Raw genomic sequence first — 21,226 nt, 5'->3', positions numbered from 1 at the left:
AAGTGTCCTTCTCCCCTGAGAACTAAAAAAATTCTACTAATCGCCAACGGGACCACCTTGTCACATGACTGCAAACCAAGAATAAGAACGTCCGCGTAGGAGCTAGAAATTCAGAAAAGGAAATCAATTTTACATGGTTCCAATTAGCACGAGGCTTGAATTAGAGAGGATTCGTGTTATCAATAATGGTCTACTAGCTGTGCACGTTGCTGAAAGTTTTTTTTTTCTATCCCTGTCCTCCTGCCGAGCCGTCAGGTAGACAATACAATAGATTTTATTTGAAGAAGAAGTTGCATAAATAATAATGTGCATCATGCTCTTACCCCATTGTTCTCAAACCGAGGAGAGCGATGAAATCAAAATTGCTTTGAGAAACTGAATTCGACGTAGTAAAGCAAGGTAAGTGACCGAGAGAGCGACGAAGTCACGATTGGTCCAGTCCCGCGGGCCGTCCCGCGGGCTATACTAGAAACCTTTTAATAGACTCTAAGACGAGGACGACTACGAGTGCGAGATTTTCCCAAGACAATTAAGCTAAAAGTATTTGACGCGCGTGAACCAGCGTCATTAGAGAACTTAAACAAAGGCGTTTTTGAACGACGCACGCCAACCGGAAGTGGACTTTCATTTTCAGTTAAATCGTCTCTACAAGTGTAAAGAAACTATGGAATCCAAATTTTATAGCGTCAAGGCATATTAAGGATCAATTTAGGTTTCTGGGAAACTGCCCACCTACCCCTCCCCTGAGCCATCATTTTGCCCTAAGCGAGAAGTAAGTGTTAATGTTAGCTTAGGGGAGGGGTAGGTGGGCAGTTTCCCAGCCACCTAAATTGATCCCATTAAAAGGAAAAAGTCCTCACTTCCGGTTAAAGTGCGTCGTTCAAAAACGCCTTTGCTTAAAGACATGTGAAGAGAAAACGTGATAGCCGTCCTCATTCTACTTCCAGTATTAGCTAGAATGTGGTTCGTTGCCGAAACAAGTTATTCAAATGTTAGAATTTTTATTATTTGCTTAACCTCCTTCAATTAATTAAGCCTTAAAAGTCCTGACTTTTCTGGTAAATCAAAAGAACAATGAAGGTTTCCGGGTTGTCTATGTGTTGAGAAAATGCGTAGAAACTTTCACCTTCAGTCAAATCTCGTCTGGGCGCAGCTGGAATTGGCTGATGCATTAATAACGTAGAAACTATAGGTATTCGCAAAATCACAAAAGGGTCTTTGACAAGCTATCCCTTTAGTGGGAGAACTGCTTGATATCTCTCCTTTAACGTTTGTAGAACGAAAAAAAGTGTCTAAGGAGGGGCACCCAACGTCAATTTTCGGAACATTTGTTGTAAAATTTCTTGCTTGCCTGCCTCTCCTAGGATTTCCGAACAACTAAAAAATGGTATAATTGATCATTTTTAATGGATTTTTCACCCTAAAAAGTTCACCTGGAATTTTCGAGATCCCTTTTTCTGGCTGAAATTTTCGAAAAGGTAAGTTTTGATAATTATAATGTTTAGGGGATAAAAATATAACTGTATCTACCGTTTAAATACTAAAATACGTTTAACAATGCTATGTTTAAGTAGTTTTGAACTATATTCTCTTTGGGTGCCCCTGGTACTTAGTTTAATTCAAGACCAGCTTTGACCAAAACATGTGGAACTCTTATCAAGCAATACGTTAACCCCTTAAAATCTAATCCTTTCCCCAATGATACGACCTTTTTTCATTCCAAGGTGTTTGCCACTACCATTTTCCGAGTGCCAAAGTCTTTTCTGAGATACCTTCATTTCTAATTCAGCTTACCCGTTTGAATAAATCGGTTGATAGACAACCTCCCAAAGATCGTCTGCTCCGTACTGAGTAGTTCTTTGTTTCGTCACGCAACGCTCTTCCCCAAAGAGAAAGCTAATTTACATAGGAGGAAGGAAACTAGAAAAGTTAGAAAAGTTTTTTGCAGCCTTTTCGTTAAAATAGCATGCAATGAACTAGTAGTGGCAAATACGTCTTTTTTATTGCCATGAAATGATGTACGGATTATTTAACAATTAAGAATCAGGTGAACGAAAATTTTAATTTTCGTTCACCTGATTCTTTAAAGCAAAAAATATCAGATATTTCGGTACAACCTAATTGTTTCAACCGCAAAGTAAATAAAATCTTTTCAAAGGCGACAATCACTTCCCTGTTCTAAAACGAAGATTTCAGTACTCACTATATTTCATGTTTATCTCAGTTTAGTAACTAAAACTAATGCCAAAATTATCCAACTTTAATCGCTATTTTTTTTTAATGTTGTAAGTGGAACGTAGAAATGAAATAACTTAATATATTTTACTTATCTGGTAAAAAAAAACCTAAACGTGGCGTGGACTTAAAAAAAAGTGCGGGTGAATAAAACATTACTATAAGCAAGCAAATTTTAACACCTGAGTGAAAATAAGATTTATCCATCCAAGCGTTTATAAGGACAAAAGAATGAGCGTCGAAATAACTGTTTTCATCGGCTGTGCTCAAATGTTTTCTTCTAGAATTCTCGCGCGCAGTTCAATTCGCGCTCAAGTCGTTCATTTGTTTTATAAGTTATTTGATGTTTTATTTTTTCCTTAAAAGAATAATATATTGTCCCTGATCAACAAAACTGTACCTCCAAACCTTTATTTGCCAAATCAAAGCTGTAGCAAGGCAAATGGACATTTCATGGCATACAATGGCCTATCCTTATCATCGACGAACCCTGCCCAGTACTGAATTCATGGAGGATTATTGAAAATATAACCGCGAATAACTCTTTCATATATTTTCTTCTATCTTTTTCAACACGATGCTTACGTCCTGAAATCTCAGCTTGTATAATTTATTCTTGGGGCGAGGAAGAAATCTGATTAAGTTTCTGTTTGATTTGTATCTGAAACGGAAACAGTTATGTGATAATAATGTACAACTTGTGTTTGGTAAGCAAATATACCCGAAGTGTAATTCTTCTCCAACTTCCTTATGTAAGAGCAAGCGTGGGGAATAAACTTTAGGCAATCACGCAGCTCTCAGGAAATTCGTCTTTATTACTTTTTTTTCTAGGAGAAAGAGTAGATATTGCTCAACCATTTAGTTCACCAATTTTGTTAAAGATAAGGCTCACTACATCAAAATGTTTTTTGAAATACTTCTTATGAATGATCGCAGGAAAAAAAAATGGAAATTCTCATTAGAAATATTCAATTCGTCTAAGTTAAATGCAAATTAATAAGTTTGCGCCGGTTTCTTCATCTGAAGTTATTCATGGACTCTTTTGTTCACGGAAATTTCATTCCAAAAGGTGGCCAATTGCGGCTGAATTAATGTTTGCTGTCTCAGTAAGTTCCGAACTAAACGTAAATTCCGTGAATATTTCGAGTATTGGGAGGAGGAAACCGGCACATTTCATGATCTTTCAAAGAGTACTTACTAGGTACGTCTGGCCACTAACTGCGCTTAAAAGTCTTGTAACTCCGTGTTAGCATTAAGACAGCAGCTAGTTGGGCGTTACAACAATGATCGATAATAAGGAATGAAGGGGTTTATTAAAAAAACCGCGACTTAAGAACTTGGATTTTTCCAATTTAGCCTAAACAGGCTCTTATATAAATGGTAGTTGGCACAAGTTTTAGCCTGTGTAGGTTTTTAAATAGGTTCTTATTTTCTGAAAAAAAAACAAAAAAAAAACAATATTCCTCAACATATAAATCTGCATACCATTATAATGCAGTTGGATTGATGAGGAATCTATGTCTCCAAAGAGGATTCTGAATGTTGACTTATCTTATTTGCCCAAGTGTACAGAATTTTTTCACAGGTTTTAGAAAATAAGAACCTGTTTCAAATTTTAGCCTTAACAGGTTCTTGTATAGAGGGGGCCTAACTGGCAAGTTGTAACCTAACAGGTTCTTAAAATATATTAGGTTCTTACTGTTAGTCGCGGGGTTTAATAACTCTTTCTACTAAAATCATATTGATAGTCGATCGATGTTGACGCGAACTGGTCCCTCTGTCTTTTAATGATGGGGTTTCGACTGTTTTAGCTTGGTCGGAAGTTATACACCAAGATTTGGCCTTTTTGCTTATGGTTGTCACCGATTTAGCCACCATGATGGTGACTGGTTACGTTTTGAGCGCGAGCGCCGGTCCAGAGCGAATTGTGTTATACGATGGTTGCATAATATCTTGCATGAGCGTTTTAACTTCCTTGTAATGGTATAAAGCTGTTGTTTTTTTTTTTGTGCAGGATCACGTCACAAATGAAGAAAAGTCCGCTCTTTTAAGCTCTAGCAAGATCAGTGAGGGAGCCTTGAGAATAGTTCTAAGTGCTACTTACTATAAGCTTTGATTAAGTGGATAGAAAATAATTGCCTCAAATGGCAGAATTTCAGCCATCCCGGGTACAAAAAGTAAAGGTATTAAAAGCATGGAAAGGAAAAACATTAAATCAATATTGTTAAAATGCAAAATGTGATCGCAAATACTAGGAAAGGCACATTGATTCAATGTGATCTCGAGAGTCAATAACATTTTGAAAAAATCTTTTTTGTCTCCTGAATATTCTTACTTTTGTGTACATATTAATAGCAATTCAGTTACTAGCCACAAAGAAACTTGGAATAACAGTTTTAAACAAAATAGAGAGTATCAAAGAAAATAGTCAAGACAAATTAATGCAAAATCTTCGGTGATGATATAGTGATACCCCCTAAAATCTCGTTTCGCGTAAGAGTCAGAATTCGCGCACAACTCGACACCAACATAAGGAAAATTTCACAGGAGAGAATAATACCGTCTGGTTATCCCCCGTTTATTTCAATCCTCAAATTGTGCAAGAAATCAATTTCATTATTTGTCAAGTTTCTGCTCAAAGTTGACGTGCTGAAATAGGCTAGTGGCGGGGTTCTAATTTAGTGTTATGCGGAAGTCAGCTTTGGTCAGGGTACTCCTTCTCCTGTTTGTAAGATAAAGACGAAGCTCCTAGCAAGATTTTTATAGAGGTTTAGGACGCTTACATGTTGTTTAATATCTCAGAAAACGACGCCCGCTCGCTATTTTTAATAATATTTTTATATTTTTATAATAATGGCTTCCGCTGTTTTAAATACGAAATAAAACTTGTTGAGCTGAAACATACGAAATATGCTTACACCAGGAAGTAGAAGCAGTGTCCGAAAAATTTTCAAGTTTTGTCTACACAATGGCCAGGCTTGCATAAAAGAAGCTGCTCTGCACTCTAGCTGCATCATTCGACTGAGGATCTCTTGAGGAATCAAAATAAGAAAGAGTCGACATTTTATTATTATCACGATGGCTCGATTGATGCTGTTACTTTTGGTGATCGCCCCTTTGATTCTTACCTCTAAAGCTGAAAGTGGACAAAGGGTAATTCAGTTTAAAATATTGCGTTTTCACCAAGACAGTTTTTACTTTAACTCTCCCAAAGTTGAATGTGGTGCCGTTGATTTTCGCGCTTAATATTTTATTCTATGGTGTATTATGGGCTATCGATGCTTACGCTTCTTTCACACGGAGGTCACAGATCGAGGTCGAAAATTTGACTGGCGTGGTGTGAACACCATGGCCGTTGAAATTCTTGTACGGCAAAGGCGTGGTTGCATGGATGAGTGGTTATTCAGCTGGGAGACGCCAGGCGGATGGTACAACCATCGTAGAAATTAGAATTCGATCCGGTTTGTCATTTTTATGTGAACAGAGCGAAAATTTTGAACGGTTCCGCGTGAACGAGATTTTTAGCGGGTTACACAATTGTCCGATGCCGTGATGTGATCGCTAAAGAACAAGTGTCTGACAGCCACGCATTATTATGCCTAGGGCTTATTGAATAAAAAGGTAAGAATCTCATTCACGTGTCCTGACTAAAGAGACCCGTATTTATATGCCCATTTACATAATAATATATATAGCGAAGTTACTCATTTGTCTATAGTCAGTTTTTAAATACATTAATAAAAAAATGTGGTACCACTTCTTATTTACATGTGTATTCGTAGGCATATACATTCAAGTTATCCAAAGATAAGTACGAAAGCATCAAAGTCGATGCTAACAAGAACTCAGAGACTTTCTCTTTGCGTCAAGCTTCGTCGGGCAAGAAGGAAGGAGACTATGTCTACGACTTCAACAAGGTCAGTAAGCAACATAAAAGGTCAAACCAATCAACTGAATTTAATCTAAATCTGGAGTCTTCTTTTTTTCTATTTCTGTTTAAAACTTGAAATTATTTCTAATGCGATCTAGTCAAACCTTAGTTTCTCTGACTTTCGGTCTTTATAACGTTAAGATAAAAGGCGGATATGAAATGCGAAATTATCACTGTGCAGTTTTTCGGAAACGACGTCTCTGAAATGGACATAAAACGCCATTTTTCTATGGTTTCTGACCAAGAGAAGATAAAGGGGAAAGAGAAGGCATACCCCATACACACCCTATTCCATGGGTAGTTCGTCTCGACTTATTTTTAAGACCACAGATCCCAAGGATCCACAGATCCACGTAGCGCGCGAGGTAACTTTATCCCGATTCTAAAAATAACTCGAGAAGGATTACCTATGGAATAGGGTGCGTATGGGGGATGCCTTCTCTGTCCCCTTTATCCTCTCTTGTTTCTGACAGAACATAAAGCAAGAGGACCAAAACTATATACAAGATGATATAAAAGAGCCTCTTGATTTCTTATCGATTAGCCTGTATAATAATTATAAGTTACGATTGGAGTTTTCATAAAATAAGTCGACGCCGAAAGAGATATAGTTGACCACGGCACTAAGCAAGCAAAGAAAAATTAGAAGCCTAATCTGGGACTCTCACTTTTGTTCAGTTGGTTTGATTCAAAATGATAAACTAAAAAGGTAACTTTGATAAAATTACCTATTAGACAATCACGTTCTTTTTATTTATTTATTTTTTATTTATTTTTTATTTCTTTCTTCACTAACCTTTTGTATCTATTGATCCTTGCTTTGTATTGGCTTAACTTTACTGCAGAACTTGACGATGATTCGATTGCCAGAAGCAAACGGCTGCTTTTTAAGATACTCCATCGGAAACGTTCCTCGACCTGCTGACTTGCTGAAACTACTTCAGTTGGTACGTGTCTGATGATCTAAAACAAACGACGTTTAAATTAGCGTCAGGCTAATTTTTAATGTACGAGTTTTTAACTTAAGTTCCTATAATACATGCAGCAATCAATATCGGAAAAAAAGGACTTAATTGAGGCCAATTAGGCCTGTAATCATACGCGATACGAATGATTAAGCAAAATCAGGCGGGCCATTTAAGGAGTATCCGATTCGTCTGATTATAACACCAGCTGATTACAGAGAGAATTTAATAACACGAACTTCCTCAACAGTTAATCATAACTTAACGAAAATGACAGTGCAAAGAGAAGAACACACTTTAAGTTTTAATGTCTTTTTTATATATATCTAAGGAGACAAGATCCACCCAATCGGTTTTTGGCCACAATTAAGATAAAAGAACCCATTTGAGTCCAATCTCGTTAAATGTCAGCGCTATCATTAGTTTTTAAGAGTTACTGCATGATGTCTTTTTTTACCATCCAGTTACACGTTCTGTCCTTTTAGTAATTACTAAATCAGGTTACCACTAGCTAATTACACTGGAGAGATTTGTTTAAAGTATTTGTTTATTTATTTATTTCAGTTACTAATTTCTTTATTTATTCATTCTAAGTTCTACCTGGAATTTTGCTGACCCTGGCAACCTATTGATAATTCCACTCGAAATTATTCATTAATTTTTTCACTCTGGTTTACACAACTCACAGATGCAGAGGAGTGCAGATTCTAAAGCGACCACTGAGTCAGAGGAGAATTTCAAGGCTGTTGGTAAGCTGAGTGACCGTTCGGGCTTGAGTGACGAGATGAAGGATCTGTGTGCAGAGTTGCCAATTTACCGAATCCGGAAGATAAATGAGAAACAGAATGACGCTGATCAGATGGAAGATCCAATAATGGGTGCAAACGATTTAGTAGATGTAGTAAAAGAAGGGGTTAAAGGTAAGGTTGTAGAAGCTATAACAATTATACAATTGTCTCATGTTTTAACTGGTGAAAGGATTGATCAACTAAAAGGCAACATTTGTAGGCCCTGCAAATGTATAACTAAGAGAGAACCAAAGGCATCATATCTTCTTTTTGTATGAAGACCCTTTTATACCAAGAAACCCGTTTAATTTAAACCAGATTTAACAAAAAAGAAACCTGAAAAAAAAATCCATAGTTTTTATCAGTCTAAGCTTTGTGTTTTTAATTTCAAACAATGGCGCCGTCCACACCCATATTCCAGGAAGGCCGAAACCGCATCCTGCCCCATGCTGCTGTTATATTTGCGTCCGCACGAATTCTCTGTGTTGCTGTTTCAGGTTTGGATTCACCCATCCACAAGAAAACGCTACTACAATTTACATTTGCTAACTACCAATTTTTTCCCCACTCTTCTTCGATGGCCAGGCCTGCCTTTATGTTTACAATTACTAGGCAAGGCTGATCGGACATTTATAAATACAAATCATTTGCCCAATATTTCTCCGGTTAGGCAAAAATAACCTTGATTGGTGCTTACATTACAAGGATGTTACAGTTCTGCCTATAGATAATTGTTCCATCAGGCACTTATAAACCCTGAACGAACCCAAAATTGGCTCTGAACAAATCCAAAATCGGCTGTCACGATGCAGACAACGAGTTGAAAAACAAATTGTTGTCTACCACTTTGAATTTGAAAAAACAAAAATTTAGTTTGAATTCGAAAATATCTGGTTTCTGATCGTCTAATATACAAATCGGATTAAAAAAGATTGCGATTTTTAATAGATGCGGTTTCGACGAGGGGATTCACTGGTTTCGTGTGGCCGATTCGTGTAAAAAAAAAATGTGTTTTCAAAAGTCGTATCAACTCTATGTACCAGGGTATAATTTACTTCAATACAGTTTGGGTTACCCTTTATCTATCAGTAAACATTGCAATGACTATACTTACTGTAAAAGAACCACGCACCTCAGTAGAGATAAAAATTCACACGTCTAAAGTCTAAAAACTACTACCCTACCTCAAAGCCCTTTGTTAGGTTTGCATTTAAATAACCTGAAAAAGTGTATAACTCCCCTACCATTTGTACCTATAGGTTACGTAAGGAAAAGGGTGTGCAAACGAGTTTGTAGAGACGTGCCCAAATGCGTCAATGTCCCAAAGGTTAGCTGCAGTTGGAGAGGCTGTAAAACTTCTTGGCACCGAAATTGCTGGATCGTAAAGACCGTATGCCCGTTGGCCTGCACATATGTTATGGTCAAAGCTGGCTAAAGCATGCTCTTACACATTTATCTCAACAAGTGGCCGCGTAGAGTGAAACGTAAATATATTAATTAAGGTTCAGAAAAATTTATGCCCTGTGGACAGTTAGGCTAAGGTATTTGCCTCGGCAAATATTATCAAGAAGATCTTTTGGCTTACGGTACTCGAAACGACTTTCAAGATGTAAGAGGACTCACGGGGTCTTAAATAATAGCACTATAATTTAAGGGGACTTTTGGAATAAAAATAAAGGGAAATGCCACTTCATGCATGCATAAAGGCCTCAGTGTGTTATTAACGCGTGTTAAAGAGGGACGTGCCAAGGGTATTTCCTGGCGCCCCTTTCATTGATCTGAAACTGGATAGTATACATTGTATGACCGTAAGGTAGGGGTTATTCCCTTTCCTAAGTGAGCTAGCCTCTACAGCTGGGCACAAATTAGGGTTGATACGAAAGTACACTTGCAAAAACACTCCTTCGTCGTATTTAGTACTGCTCCCCGTCCTTGGGACAGCCTTTCGTGACAAACAGTCACGTGGTACTGATTATGTGCAGTAGCATTTTTATCCGTCGTCGTCGTCTGTGGTCGTCGCATCTTAGCCCTATTCAAACCGGGTCTGTTCTTTTTTTTTTTTGCTTTATGCAACCGGGATGAGGGAGGGACAGGGGGGCAGGGGGAGGGGCTTCGGAGGCCCTCCTTATGACTTCAAAACCGCCCATGATACGAGCATCCAAATCACACAGAGTAATTTACTCATCATTTCCAACATCTAGGCATAACTTGATTGACACCATGAAGTAATTTGATGTCATTAAAACGTCATATTATTGAATTTATTGGCAAAATTCAAATTTCTCTCAAAGTGGCTATAAAGCGAAAATACATTTAAAAATTGAGGTGTCTGATAATATCAAGAAGTTAGCTAGATCATTAATGATCTTCAAAATTAGCTATGATGTCATGATGACGTCATTTATTACGTAAATCTGAAACCATCTGCCCTCTTGGATCCGCCATTTTGATTTACTTAAATGTATTCCAGTATAAATCTAGGTGATCGTGATAGAAAATTTCATCTGCGTATAATAGGATGCTTAGGAAGCAAACAAAAATTTGCAAGTTATCAAACTCCGGGAGAAATGATCGCTGTTGACAACTTCTTCCCCACCTCCCCCACCCCCGGGCATTTGACTGGAGTTTTGCTCCGTACAGTGGGGAATTTGAATATAAAGGTTCCGTAACTGATTCTCAGACTCGGTTGTTAGTAAAACGCGGACTAGGGGTCGGGATCGGAGCCGGGGTCAATTTTTTTTTTCTTCTTAGCCAATAACATCACAGCTTAACTGACAGAGGACCGATAACATCAGGATCACAATCACTTGGACGGGCATATTCCACTTACAGCGGATGAACCTCTCCACAATGGCCACCTTGGGGACAGAACAAAGTGGCCTTTATGGAGAGGTGGTCGTTATGGGGAAGGGGGGGGAGGGGTAGGAGTGTATGACACCTGATTTTTCAGGGGGAGGGTGGGGGTAGTGTTTAGAGTGCCAAGCTCATGATCACCATACTCATACCCATAAAACTTGAATACTGTATGTTGCCCAATATCCGGCCGGCACCAAAATGCGGCCACTTAAAACAAAAACTCAATTTTTGAGGCGCCCTTTTCAGTTCTCGGTAAACGGAGTATTTCGCATGAAAGCTGAACATTTCAGCTTTAAGATGAAAGTTTTTGCGAGTTTACAGCTTGCAAAACAGTTGCAGAAGGTGCCGTTCTGTTCAGGTGAGTAAACTTTCCATGGCTAATATTTACGCTGTTTACTGTGCAGCAAAACTACTGCTGTTCCGAAATGGGTTGGTAATATGTGATATTTTCAAAGAAACTGTTTTATATTTATAGTGAAGATATTTAAAGAAGACAGGTTCTCACAAAATTTATCAATTCTTCTTGAAATTTGATTTGTTTGGAATAACGGAGACCAGAAACATTCACTAAGTATTGATGTTACGTGCCCAGTATCCGGCCAGTTTTTTCTTTATTGCTGTACAGAATCGATAAATTAGCGGTGTACATTTTCCGGATAAGATTTATTTCATATCTAATATATAGATTTAGCCAGGGCTAAAAGCGAAGCACTCGATAATATTTATAGTTTGCTCAAACAAAATATAAAATCATGTTATGCTAAGCGGCGAACGCAACGAGAACCTTACGGTGAAAAAACAATAATAGGTCTAATTAGTGAAAAAGCAACTTAATTTGCACGCGCAGCCGTTGTTTTGCACGACTACAATGTGAAGTGAAAATTTCAAAAAATTCCTAGCTACACGTTTTATGGAGGGAATGTCGTAGGTGTTGTTGTTGTTTTGTTTTTTTTTTTCACAAGCGCTCATTTTCACCTTAGTGGTGGCTAGCATTTCTCATTTTCTCATCGTCACTGCAAAATTTTCATGTTGTTTTTCCAACAAAAAATGTCTCCTTTGTTTTTTTTTTATCTCTCGCTCTAGCTCTCTGTCGCTCTTTTCCCCGTTGAGCTTCGCTGGCCTGCCGCCTACTTTCTCCTTTTCTCTGTATTTCTCTTTTTTTTTTTTTTTGTCTCTCTCCATATTCCAAATTTGTGGGCATGACAATTAATTTAAGCTTAATACTTTGATAACAGGGTTGCAGAAACAATTTCCGCTTTCGTCTTTATTGACTCTTAAGTTGTCTCTGCTTCACAAGACGTGGCTGGCTATGCGATTTCAGGCCAAAATAACCTAGAGTTGCATTTGGGTTGCCATACCTGTTGATTAACTTATTTTACATTGGTATGCCTGTGCTGCGGACGGACGGGCGGTCTAACGTACGGTCACGTGGTCACCAAACTTCCCATTGACAAGACAAAATAAACGAGGTCAGCAGCATTCGCTATAAGTATTGTGAACAGGGCAGGAAGGTGACTTTTTTGCGCTCATTTGTATGCGCCGGATAGAAATCGCTAAAATAGACCAATTCCGATATATTAAAATTCATACTTGGCAGCGAGGCTTGGGGGAGTAAAACAAAAGAAATCATCTTGAGGCTCATTAATGGATGATACATTTCTTTAATTTGTTTTATTCCCCCAAGCCCGAAAAAGTACGGGTTTTCCAAAATGGGTGCAACGACTTCATAACAAATGAATTCTTGACTGATTTAAAGAAAACTTGCAAGTGCTGCAAGGTGCTGTTGAATTTATTTAACGTGAATATACCAGGAAATAAGTTCTTAATAGCGCTACGCAGTCCAGACAAGAATGGTAGTGATGGTTCATGCAAGAATAAAGTTATCCATCAAATGCACTTTGAAAGCTATGGAGTTACAGGGTGCCTACTATTTACGCAAACCACCTGAGTGAAAATCTTATGCACAAAAATAAAACTATAAAATTTGACGTGGTGGGAGAACGACTAGCTACAAAGTACATCCAGATCAGCTGAATAGAGTGTTTTCAAATGACGTTACGGTGTCCTAAAACAATAAAACGGCGGCCATGTTGGTGTCCCAATCAAATCCTTTGGGAATTGAACTCTTTTCTTATGCAAACGCTTTCTTTTGTTTCAATAAATTTGCATAGATTCTGGCCACGTGAGTAAAAACTCTCTATAGACAGGGCCTGTTTACATGAAGGTGGAAGACCCCAGGTAGGTGAGGTAACCCGTCTAAGTGGGGTAACCGGCCTGTCCATATAATATCTCAGTTTGATGTGATCACGTTTACCTGAGGTCACCCACCTTCATGTAAACAGGCCCTAAAGAGTGTAGAAAAATTGCATCGCTTTAAATCACAGTCCATATTTTCTGAAGCTTTTCAAACGGAATGGCGCGTACTATCCCGGATCCGAATTTCTGGTTTTCTTATGCAAATGTCAAGTACCCATACTCTTTCACCTCATGCGCGAAATTAGACGCCTGCGAATAAAAATCCCTGTGAAATTTAAACACGCGAAATTTCATATCCATGTAGAAAATTCAAATAACAGAAAAAATAATGATCAACGTGTAATTTTAACAACTGAATTTTCGCCAACGCTCTGGCAAACGTTTGCGCCAAATGCGTCGTTTCCGCCAGATTTGCCATTTTTATCAAATTTAACCTTTTCGCCAATCATTGAAGCAACTGGGCGCATTTCATTTGAATTTTCACCAACCCACCGTCGAATTTTTGCAAGATTGGCTTTTTTGCCGTTGCGTGCATTTCTGGACATAAGTGGATTTCTCAGTTCTTTTATGACCCTGAGTAATGGTCCAACCCTGGGAATCGAACCCACGGCCTGTTGCTGGTTTGCACGTGACGCCTCGGCGCCTAATGTGGTCAAGAAGAAAAGTGTCCTTCTCCCCTGAGAACTAAAAAAATTCTATTAATCGCCAAGGTGACCACCTTGTCACATGACTGCAAACCAAGAATAAGAACGTGTGCGTGGGGGGCTAGAAATTCAGAAAAGGAAATCAATTCTACATCGTTCGAATTAATGCGAGGCTTGAATTGGAGAGGATTCGAGTTATCGAGAATGGACTAGCTGTACACTTTGTTGAAAGTTTTTTTTTTTTCTATTCCTTTCCTCTTGCGGAGCCGTCAGGTCAGGAAAATAATACAATAGATTTTCTTTGAAGAAGAAGTTGCATAAATGATAATGTGCAACATGCTCTTACCCCATTGTTCTTAAACGGAGGAGAGCGAAGAAATCAAAATTGTTTTGGGAAACTGACTTCGACGTAGCTGTAAAGAAAGGGAAGTGACCGAGAGAGTGACGAAGTCACGATTGGTCTGTCCGCGGGCCGTCCCGCGGGCTATACTAGAGACCTTTTAATAGACTCTAAGACAAGGACGACTACGAGGGCGAGATTTTCCCAAGACAATGAAGGTATTTGACGCGCGTGAACCAGCGTCATTAGAGAACTTAAACAAAGGCGTTTTTGAACGACGCACGCCAACCGGAAGTGGACTTTCATTTTAAGTTAAATCGTCCCTTCAAGTGTAAAGGTCAAGTAATACGGGCAACATTTTCGCACAACTTGTTGCGCAACATTGTTGCGTTGCAAGTTGAAAAGCGTTGTTGCCCGTATTACCACCCTCGCTCTCAACTTGTCACGCAACAAATTTCGATGTTGCAAGTTGTGGCAATATGTTGCGCAAAGTAGACCTGAGTTCTACTTTTTGCAAAAACAAAATTGACACTGTTTGTTTCTAAAGATGTTCCAAGTTTCAGCCGACGAAGGAATGGGTAAATAAAGTAAACTTGTCGAATTTTGAACTCAATAACTTTTTCAAATTTGTGCTTGTGTGATTAGCGCGCGAAAAGCAAAGCATCTTGACGTCACAACCATGTTTACATACTCTCATGCAAACACCCCTCTCGGCCAATCAGAGCGCGCGTAATATCTTAACATTCCACTTGACGGTCGTAAAAAACAACTACATAGCCTTAGAACTGCATTGACAAAGGAAGTACAAAAAGAAAACACAGAAGGTCATCAAGCCATTTTGTTTGCTGACACAAAAACACATTGTTGACCAATCATAACGCATGATTTTCTTTAAGAGCCGCAACTTGCAACATCGAAATTTATTGCGTGACAAGTTGAGAGCGTCGATGGTAATACGGGCAACAGCGCTTTTCAACTTGCAACGCAACAATGTTGCGAGATAAGTTGTGCGAAAATGTTGCTCGTATTACTTGACCTTAAAGAAACTATGCAATGCGAATTTTATAGCGTCCAGGCATATTAAAAACTGCCCACCTACCCCTTCCCTGAGCCATCATTTTGTTCTAAGCGAGAAGTAGGTAATGTTAGCTTAGGGGAGGGGTAGGTGGGCAGTTTCCCAGCCACCTAAATTGATCCCATATTAAAAGGAAAAAGTCCTCACTTCCGGTTGAAGTGCGTCGTTCAAAAACGCCTTTGCTTAAAGACAGGGGCACCCAACGACAATTTTTTGAAAATATATGTTCGGAAGACGATTTGAGATCTAGAATTTTCGGAATATTTGCTCTTATATTTCTTGCTTGCCTGCCTCTCCTAGGTTTTTCGAACCCCCCCAAAATGGTATAATTGCCCATTTTTAACAGATTTTTACCCTAAAAAAAAGGTCACCTAGAATTTTCGGGATCCTTTTTTCTGGCTGAAATTTTTGAAAAGGTAAGTTTTGATCCCTATAATTTTCCGATCACTAGACTTTCAGATAGGAAATCCGAAGAGACGAAAATTTTTAGGGGATAGAAATATGCCTACATCTACCGTTTAAATACTAAAATACGTTCAACAATGCTATTTTTAAGTGGTTTTGAACTATATTCTCTATTGGTGCCCCTGTAAACAGAAAACGTGATAACCGTCCTCATTCTACTTCCAGTTTTAGCGAGAATGTGGTTCGTGGTGGAAACAAGTTATTTAAATGTAAGAATTTTTATTATTTTGCTTAACCTCCTTCAATTCGCCTTAAAAGTGCTGACTTTTCTGGTGAATCAAAAAAAAAACAATGAAGGTTTTCGGATTGTCTATGTGTTGAGAAAATGCTTAAAAGTTTTCACCTTCTGTCAAATCTCGTACTCGAACTCTTTCTCTTTCTCGAAGCATAAGGTCTCTCAAATATAATACGACAAAGGAAATTTTCTGTCATAATTTTTGCCCAGCTGTAGAGGCCAGTTCATGAGGAAAGGTTATAACCCTTACCTTATAACACCATAAAAGAAAAAACACTGGTTATACATTATCCAGTTTTATATCAATGAAAGGGGCGCAAGGCAATACCCTTTAACACGCCCCTCTTCACCACGTCTAAAAAATCAACAACAGACGGAGATGTGAATGCATGCAAAAAGTGGCATTTACCTTTATTTTTTATTTAAAATTCCTTCTTACATTATAGTCACTGTGATATTGTTTACAACCAGTAAGTTCTCAGTTTACATCCTACTCATCCTGAAAATCGTGTCAGAGCACCGTCGTCTGATGATCTTCTTGACAACGTCTCTAGTATGCAAATAACTACAGGGTATAAATGTATCTAAAACTTTATATCTTAACGTTTTACTTTACGAGGCCACTTATTGAGATAATCGTGTAAAAACATGCTTTACCCAGTTGTCCAAACCCAGGAGCAGGCACGCGGGCATATGGTTACGGTCCAGCATTTTCGACGCCAATAAGTCTTACAGCCTCTCCAACTGCATCTTATCCATGGGACTCTGATGCATTTGCGGAAACGCCTACAGATTCGTTTGCACACCCATTTCCTGATGAAACCTATAGGTACAAATTAGAGATTATTTAAATGCAGAGCTGGCAAGCCGCTTCAAGGTCGGGTAGTCAGTCGTTATAAAGACAGACGTGTCCATTTTTTAATTCTTCTGAGATGCATGGTTGTACAGTTAGTGGCTCATAGGTAATTAAAGGACAACCACTAAAACTTTATTGAATTAGGTCATACTCTGGTACAAAGTGTTAATTCGACGTTTTGTGTTCCACACACTTTTAACCACAAGAAAACCTGTTTAGGGCCCCGTCAACCTGAGGTCCGGATATTTTTGAAAAAGCATTTTTTTCTACACGAATCGCCCCTACCAAACCAATCCCTCTGCCGAAACCGCATCTTTTAAGAATCGTTCTCTTCCTCAATCTTCTCTTTTTTTTAATCCGATTCGTATATTAGACGATTGAAAACTGTATATTTTTAATTTCAATTACGTCAAAAACTGGAGTTTAGGCTAAAAAAGAGAAGTTGCAAGTTTAAAGTCGGGTGGTGGAAAACAACTTATCGGTTTTTCGACTCCTTTTCGGCCTCGTGCAAGACGATTTTGGGTTCGTCGAAAGCTTACCAGTGCCTAGTAGGACATCACACAGGCAGAACTGTGAAGCTGATCAAGGTTGCTTTTTTTTCGCCTGAATATTGGGCAAACGAATTATCCATCCATAGCTGTCCGATCAGCCTTTGCCAGTAAGTTTAATTTTAAACATATAGTAAGGCCTGGCCATCAATTGAAGAAGAGTGGCAACTTATTAGTTAGCAAATGTTGATTGAAGTAGCGTATTCTTGTCGCTGGGTGAATCCAACCAAACTGGGAACAACCAAACTGAATGGACGCAAATATTTGTGGGGGTGTGTTCGAGCAACTCGCTCGCTACACGATGAGGTACCAGGAATCTGATTTACATCTTGGCCTTTATTCTTCTTATTCTTCTTACAACTTCTGCTTACTCTACTTCTACTCTACTTTTCCTACTTTTTTCTATTAACTTCTAGTTCAAGTATAGTAGCGGTTTTAATAGCCAAAGCTGGACGTGTTTGGGTTAGCTGACCGGAAGAGTTTCTATTGTATTTCTTATCGCTAACATTGCAACAGGTTTGCTATTGTCAGGGAATAGACTAGCCTACGCACAGCCGCAACTGATAAGTACCTAATAACGAGGGTCAGTTCTAACAACACAAACATGACCACCTGTAACATTCCTAATATGGCAATAAGTAAATTCGCGAGCTAAGCATAACTTCAAATACAAGTAAAAACAAAAGATCAAAACAGAAAAACAGTACGTGGACAAAAACAAGACTTAATGAAACAAAAACTAAACTCAAAAGTTAAGATAGATCCGTCTTAAAAATATCTTTCAAAATACTTCACAACATATTAATATGCGTTTTACCCCTGCCCAGATCAACAGGGGTGGGCGGGCTTAAAACTATAGAAAAATTATTAATAAATGCTTCTTATTTTATTAGATCTGTTGTAAATTTAAAATATTTTCGGTATAGGGTTCTTTCAAGAAAGTGACGATTCCAAATGTTTCGTTGTTATATTATTATTTTTGTAAGGCCATCCAAACGTTTCATGCAGTTGAAAGCGATCTGTTATAGATTTTTAAGGATTGTTATAACTTCTGCAAGAACGTTATTTCCATTTAATCATTTTATTACCTCTAGCCACCCTTTCTGGTGCATCTAGTTCGTCGGACTGTTGCACATTGTCTTCCATTTCATCAGCGTCATTCTGTTTCTCGTCCAACTTTCGGACTCGGTAAATTGGAAGCTTTGCACATAGATCCTTCATCTCGTCGCTCAAGTCCGAACGGTCACTCAGTTTGGCAACAACCTTGACATTTTCCTCAGACGTAGTGGTCACTTTAGAATCTGTACTTTTCTGCACCTACAGGTAATGAAAACCAGCGTGAAAAAAAAAAAAAAAAACTTCAGTGGAACAATTATCAAAAGGTTACACGGATAAGCAAGTTCCATGTACTTATAACAGTGAAATAAATAAACAAACGACTAAATAAATAAATAAATAACTTCAACGAATCTCTCCAATGTGATTGGTAACCATGATTATGAACAATTATTGGATGTAGTGATATCCAGAATACTCAATTATATTAGGTCAAGATAAGTGTTATCGGCCGAGCCGAAAGCCGAGACTGATAACACTTACCGAATCCTTGATTATTCCGGATATCACAGAAACGGAATCTTGAAGGAAATAAACTCACAGTTTGATATTGCTTTTAGTAATCATGCAACCTACAGTTTAGTTTAACAATCGTGCATCAAGAGGTAATTCAGCAAGACACTAATTTTAACGACGTTTGTCATAGGTCCTCAGACACTTACCAATTGTAATTGTTTCAGCAAGTCAGCAGGTCGAGGAACGTTCCCGATGGAGTATCTTAAAAAGCAGGCCTTTGCCTCTGGCAATCGAATCATCGTCACGTTCTGCAGTAAAGTCAAGCCAATACGAATTAACGATCAATAGACAAATAAGTAATTATATTGAATATTAAAGTAATAGTTTAAAGCTGCAATTTTTTATTTCGCTGTTCAGTACCCTGGTAGCAAACTGTTATTACAGGATATAGGCTAATCAAGAGATTTCTTTGTAGTGGAGTTCCACTATAGCGCTCCCGAGCGGAGCGCCGTAGCTAAGTAACTTTGGTTATCTATCCATCCGAAAAGTTTGAGTAGTCACGTGACTGTCCGTCCGTCCGTCCGCGCCAGAGGACAACCAATTTGAAATCTCACACTTTATGGCTAGTGTGGGAACGTGTGACCTGATATTGCACATCCATGTGGTGAACAATTGACAGCTGTCAAAAACAGGGTATCCGCTGATCAGTACCGTATCGCGGGCTCAGATATCGACCTATCGAGGTTGCATGTTTTATCTGCTGATAAGTTATCAGCTTTCAACTGATCGCGGGCTCAAATCCAAGTGGATTTCTTTGCAATACAAGTAGTTACAAGTTTATTGTTTGAAGTAAATTATAAATTTATAAACGCGAGCTTGGCCTTAAGCCTTGGCATAATGTATATATTATTCTCTTGCTTTTAAGCACTCCCTATAGTTTTGGTCATACACTGATGAGCGTTTGAAAAGTTTTGGAGAAAGGTCCTGGAATGGTTTCTGCACCGACAGTAATCTTATTTTGATGCGAAAAAGAGATTATATTTCCGTCAGAAACAGAAAAAAGTAGTGTTTTATGGGCATTTCAGAGACGTTTTCGCAAAACTGTGAAATGTTAATTTCGGATTGTTAGCCCTACATTTTCAAGCTTTTAAACCAAAAAGTCAGAGAAAGAAATTATTTCAATCGCATTAAAAAAATGATTTCAGTTCTTTGACAAAACAAAGAATCACCAGCTCCAAATTTAGATCAGTTTGACTTGTTTGATCTCATGTTTATGTTAGTTACTGACCTTGTTAAAGTCGTAGACACAGTCTCCTTCCTTCTTGCCCGACGACGCAAGACTCAGAGAAAAGGTCTCAGATTCCTTGTTAGCATCAACTTTGATACTCTCGTACATATCTTTGGATACCTTGAATGTATAGGCCTGCGAAAAACACACGTATAATAAATTGATTAAAATGAGTACCTTGGTCAGTAGTATTTACCACCAATACGTCAGAGTCATTTCTTTTGCCAAAGTGTAAATGGATACCCTGCTTTTCAATTCAAAACATAAGGCACTAAAACTGAACTTGAAAATGAGATCCTTAGCCTCTTATTCGCCTTATAATAAACCCTTTGGTGGCATAACAATTAGATGTGCGTGGCTGACAAAAACTCGGTCATTAAGCGTCGATAGTGCAGTCCAAACAGGCCGCAGGATAAAATGTTTAGCGGGAACGTAAACGCCATGGCGTTTTTTGAGACTGAAAGGTCACCTTAAGGTCTCTCGGTGAAAACGTAACGCAATATTTTCTTACCTTTTGCCCACTGTCCGCGTATGAGGCAAGAATCAATTGGGCGATCAGCAAAAGTAGCAGCATCAAGCGTGCCATCGTGATTCTAAAATGTCGAGGTTTTCTTATTTGTAGTTAACTCAAGAGAACCTCAGCCGATTGATGCGGCTAGGGTCAAAGCAGGTTCTTTTATGCAAGCCGGGCCATTGTGTTGACAAAACTTGAAAATGTTTCGGACACTGTTTCTACTTCCTGTTTTCAGCACATTTCGTACGGTTTAGCTGAACAAGTTTTATTTTGTTGGTATTTGTAACGACGGAAGCCATTGCTCAACAAGTTTTATTTTGTAATTTATAACAGCGAAAGCCATTGTTGTTAAAATAAATATTGTAAAAAAATTATAATTGCAAAAAATTAGTGAAAGTCTGATGAAAATATTATAAGAAAAGTGAACAGGCGTCGTTTCCTGAGATATTAAAAGTCCTTGTATATGTTATCTATAATGATGTTGTTGGGAGCGCTGTCTTTATCCTAAAAGTCTGCGAAAGTATACGAAAGCTGACATTCGTATAACACCAACCATGACTTCAAAAGCCTTCGAAACTGGAATGGAAACGATTTATTTCAGCACGTCAACTTTGAGCAGCCACTTGACAAATTATGTAATGCAATGGAATCCTTGATT

The 21,226-nt window shown here is 38.4% G+C and overlaps 1 protein-coding gene across 2 annotated transcripts; it reads right to left on the bottom strand.

Moving 5' to 3' along the window:
- Positions 1–16,176: 16,176 nt before the first annotated feature.
- On the bottom strand, positions 16,177–20,691 carry LOC140923080 (uncharacterized). 2 transcript variants are annotated; one of them, XM_073373143.1, is made up of 5 exons: positions 20,566–20,691; positions 20,055–20,189; positions 18,973–19,074; positions 18,283–18,511; positions 16,177–16,613 (listed from the first exon to the last, which is right to left on the bottom strand). In XM_073373143.1, exons 1-5 carry the CDS (start codon positions 20,638–20,640, stop codon positions 16,444–16,446), a joined length of 711 nt encoding a protein of 236 aa, XP_073229244.1. In that variant the 5' UTR covers positions 20,641–20,691; the 3' UTR covers positions 16,177–16,443. The 2 variants fall into 2 exon arrangements, with proteins under 2 accessions (XP_073229244.1, XP_073229245.1); XM_073373144.1 differs by having other exon boundaries at positions 18,283–18,505.
- Positions 20,692–21,226: the final 535 nt, after the last annotated feature.

Source organism: Porites lutea, chromosome 13, assembly GCF_958299795.1.
Source record: "Porites lutea chromosome 13, jaPorLute2.1, whole genome shotgun sequence".
In the NCBI taxonomy this organism is placed as follows: Eukaryota; Metazoa; Cnidaria; class Anthozoa; order Scleractinia; family Poritidae; genus Porites; species Porites lutea.
Note: the sequence above shows the minus strand (reverse complement) of the source record. Positions and strands in the feature narration are given on the sequence as shown.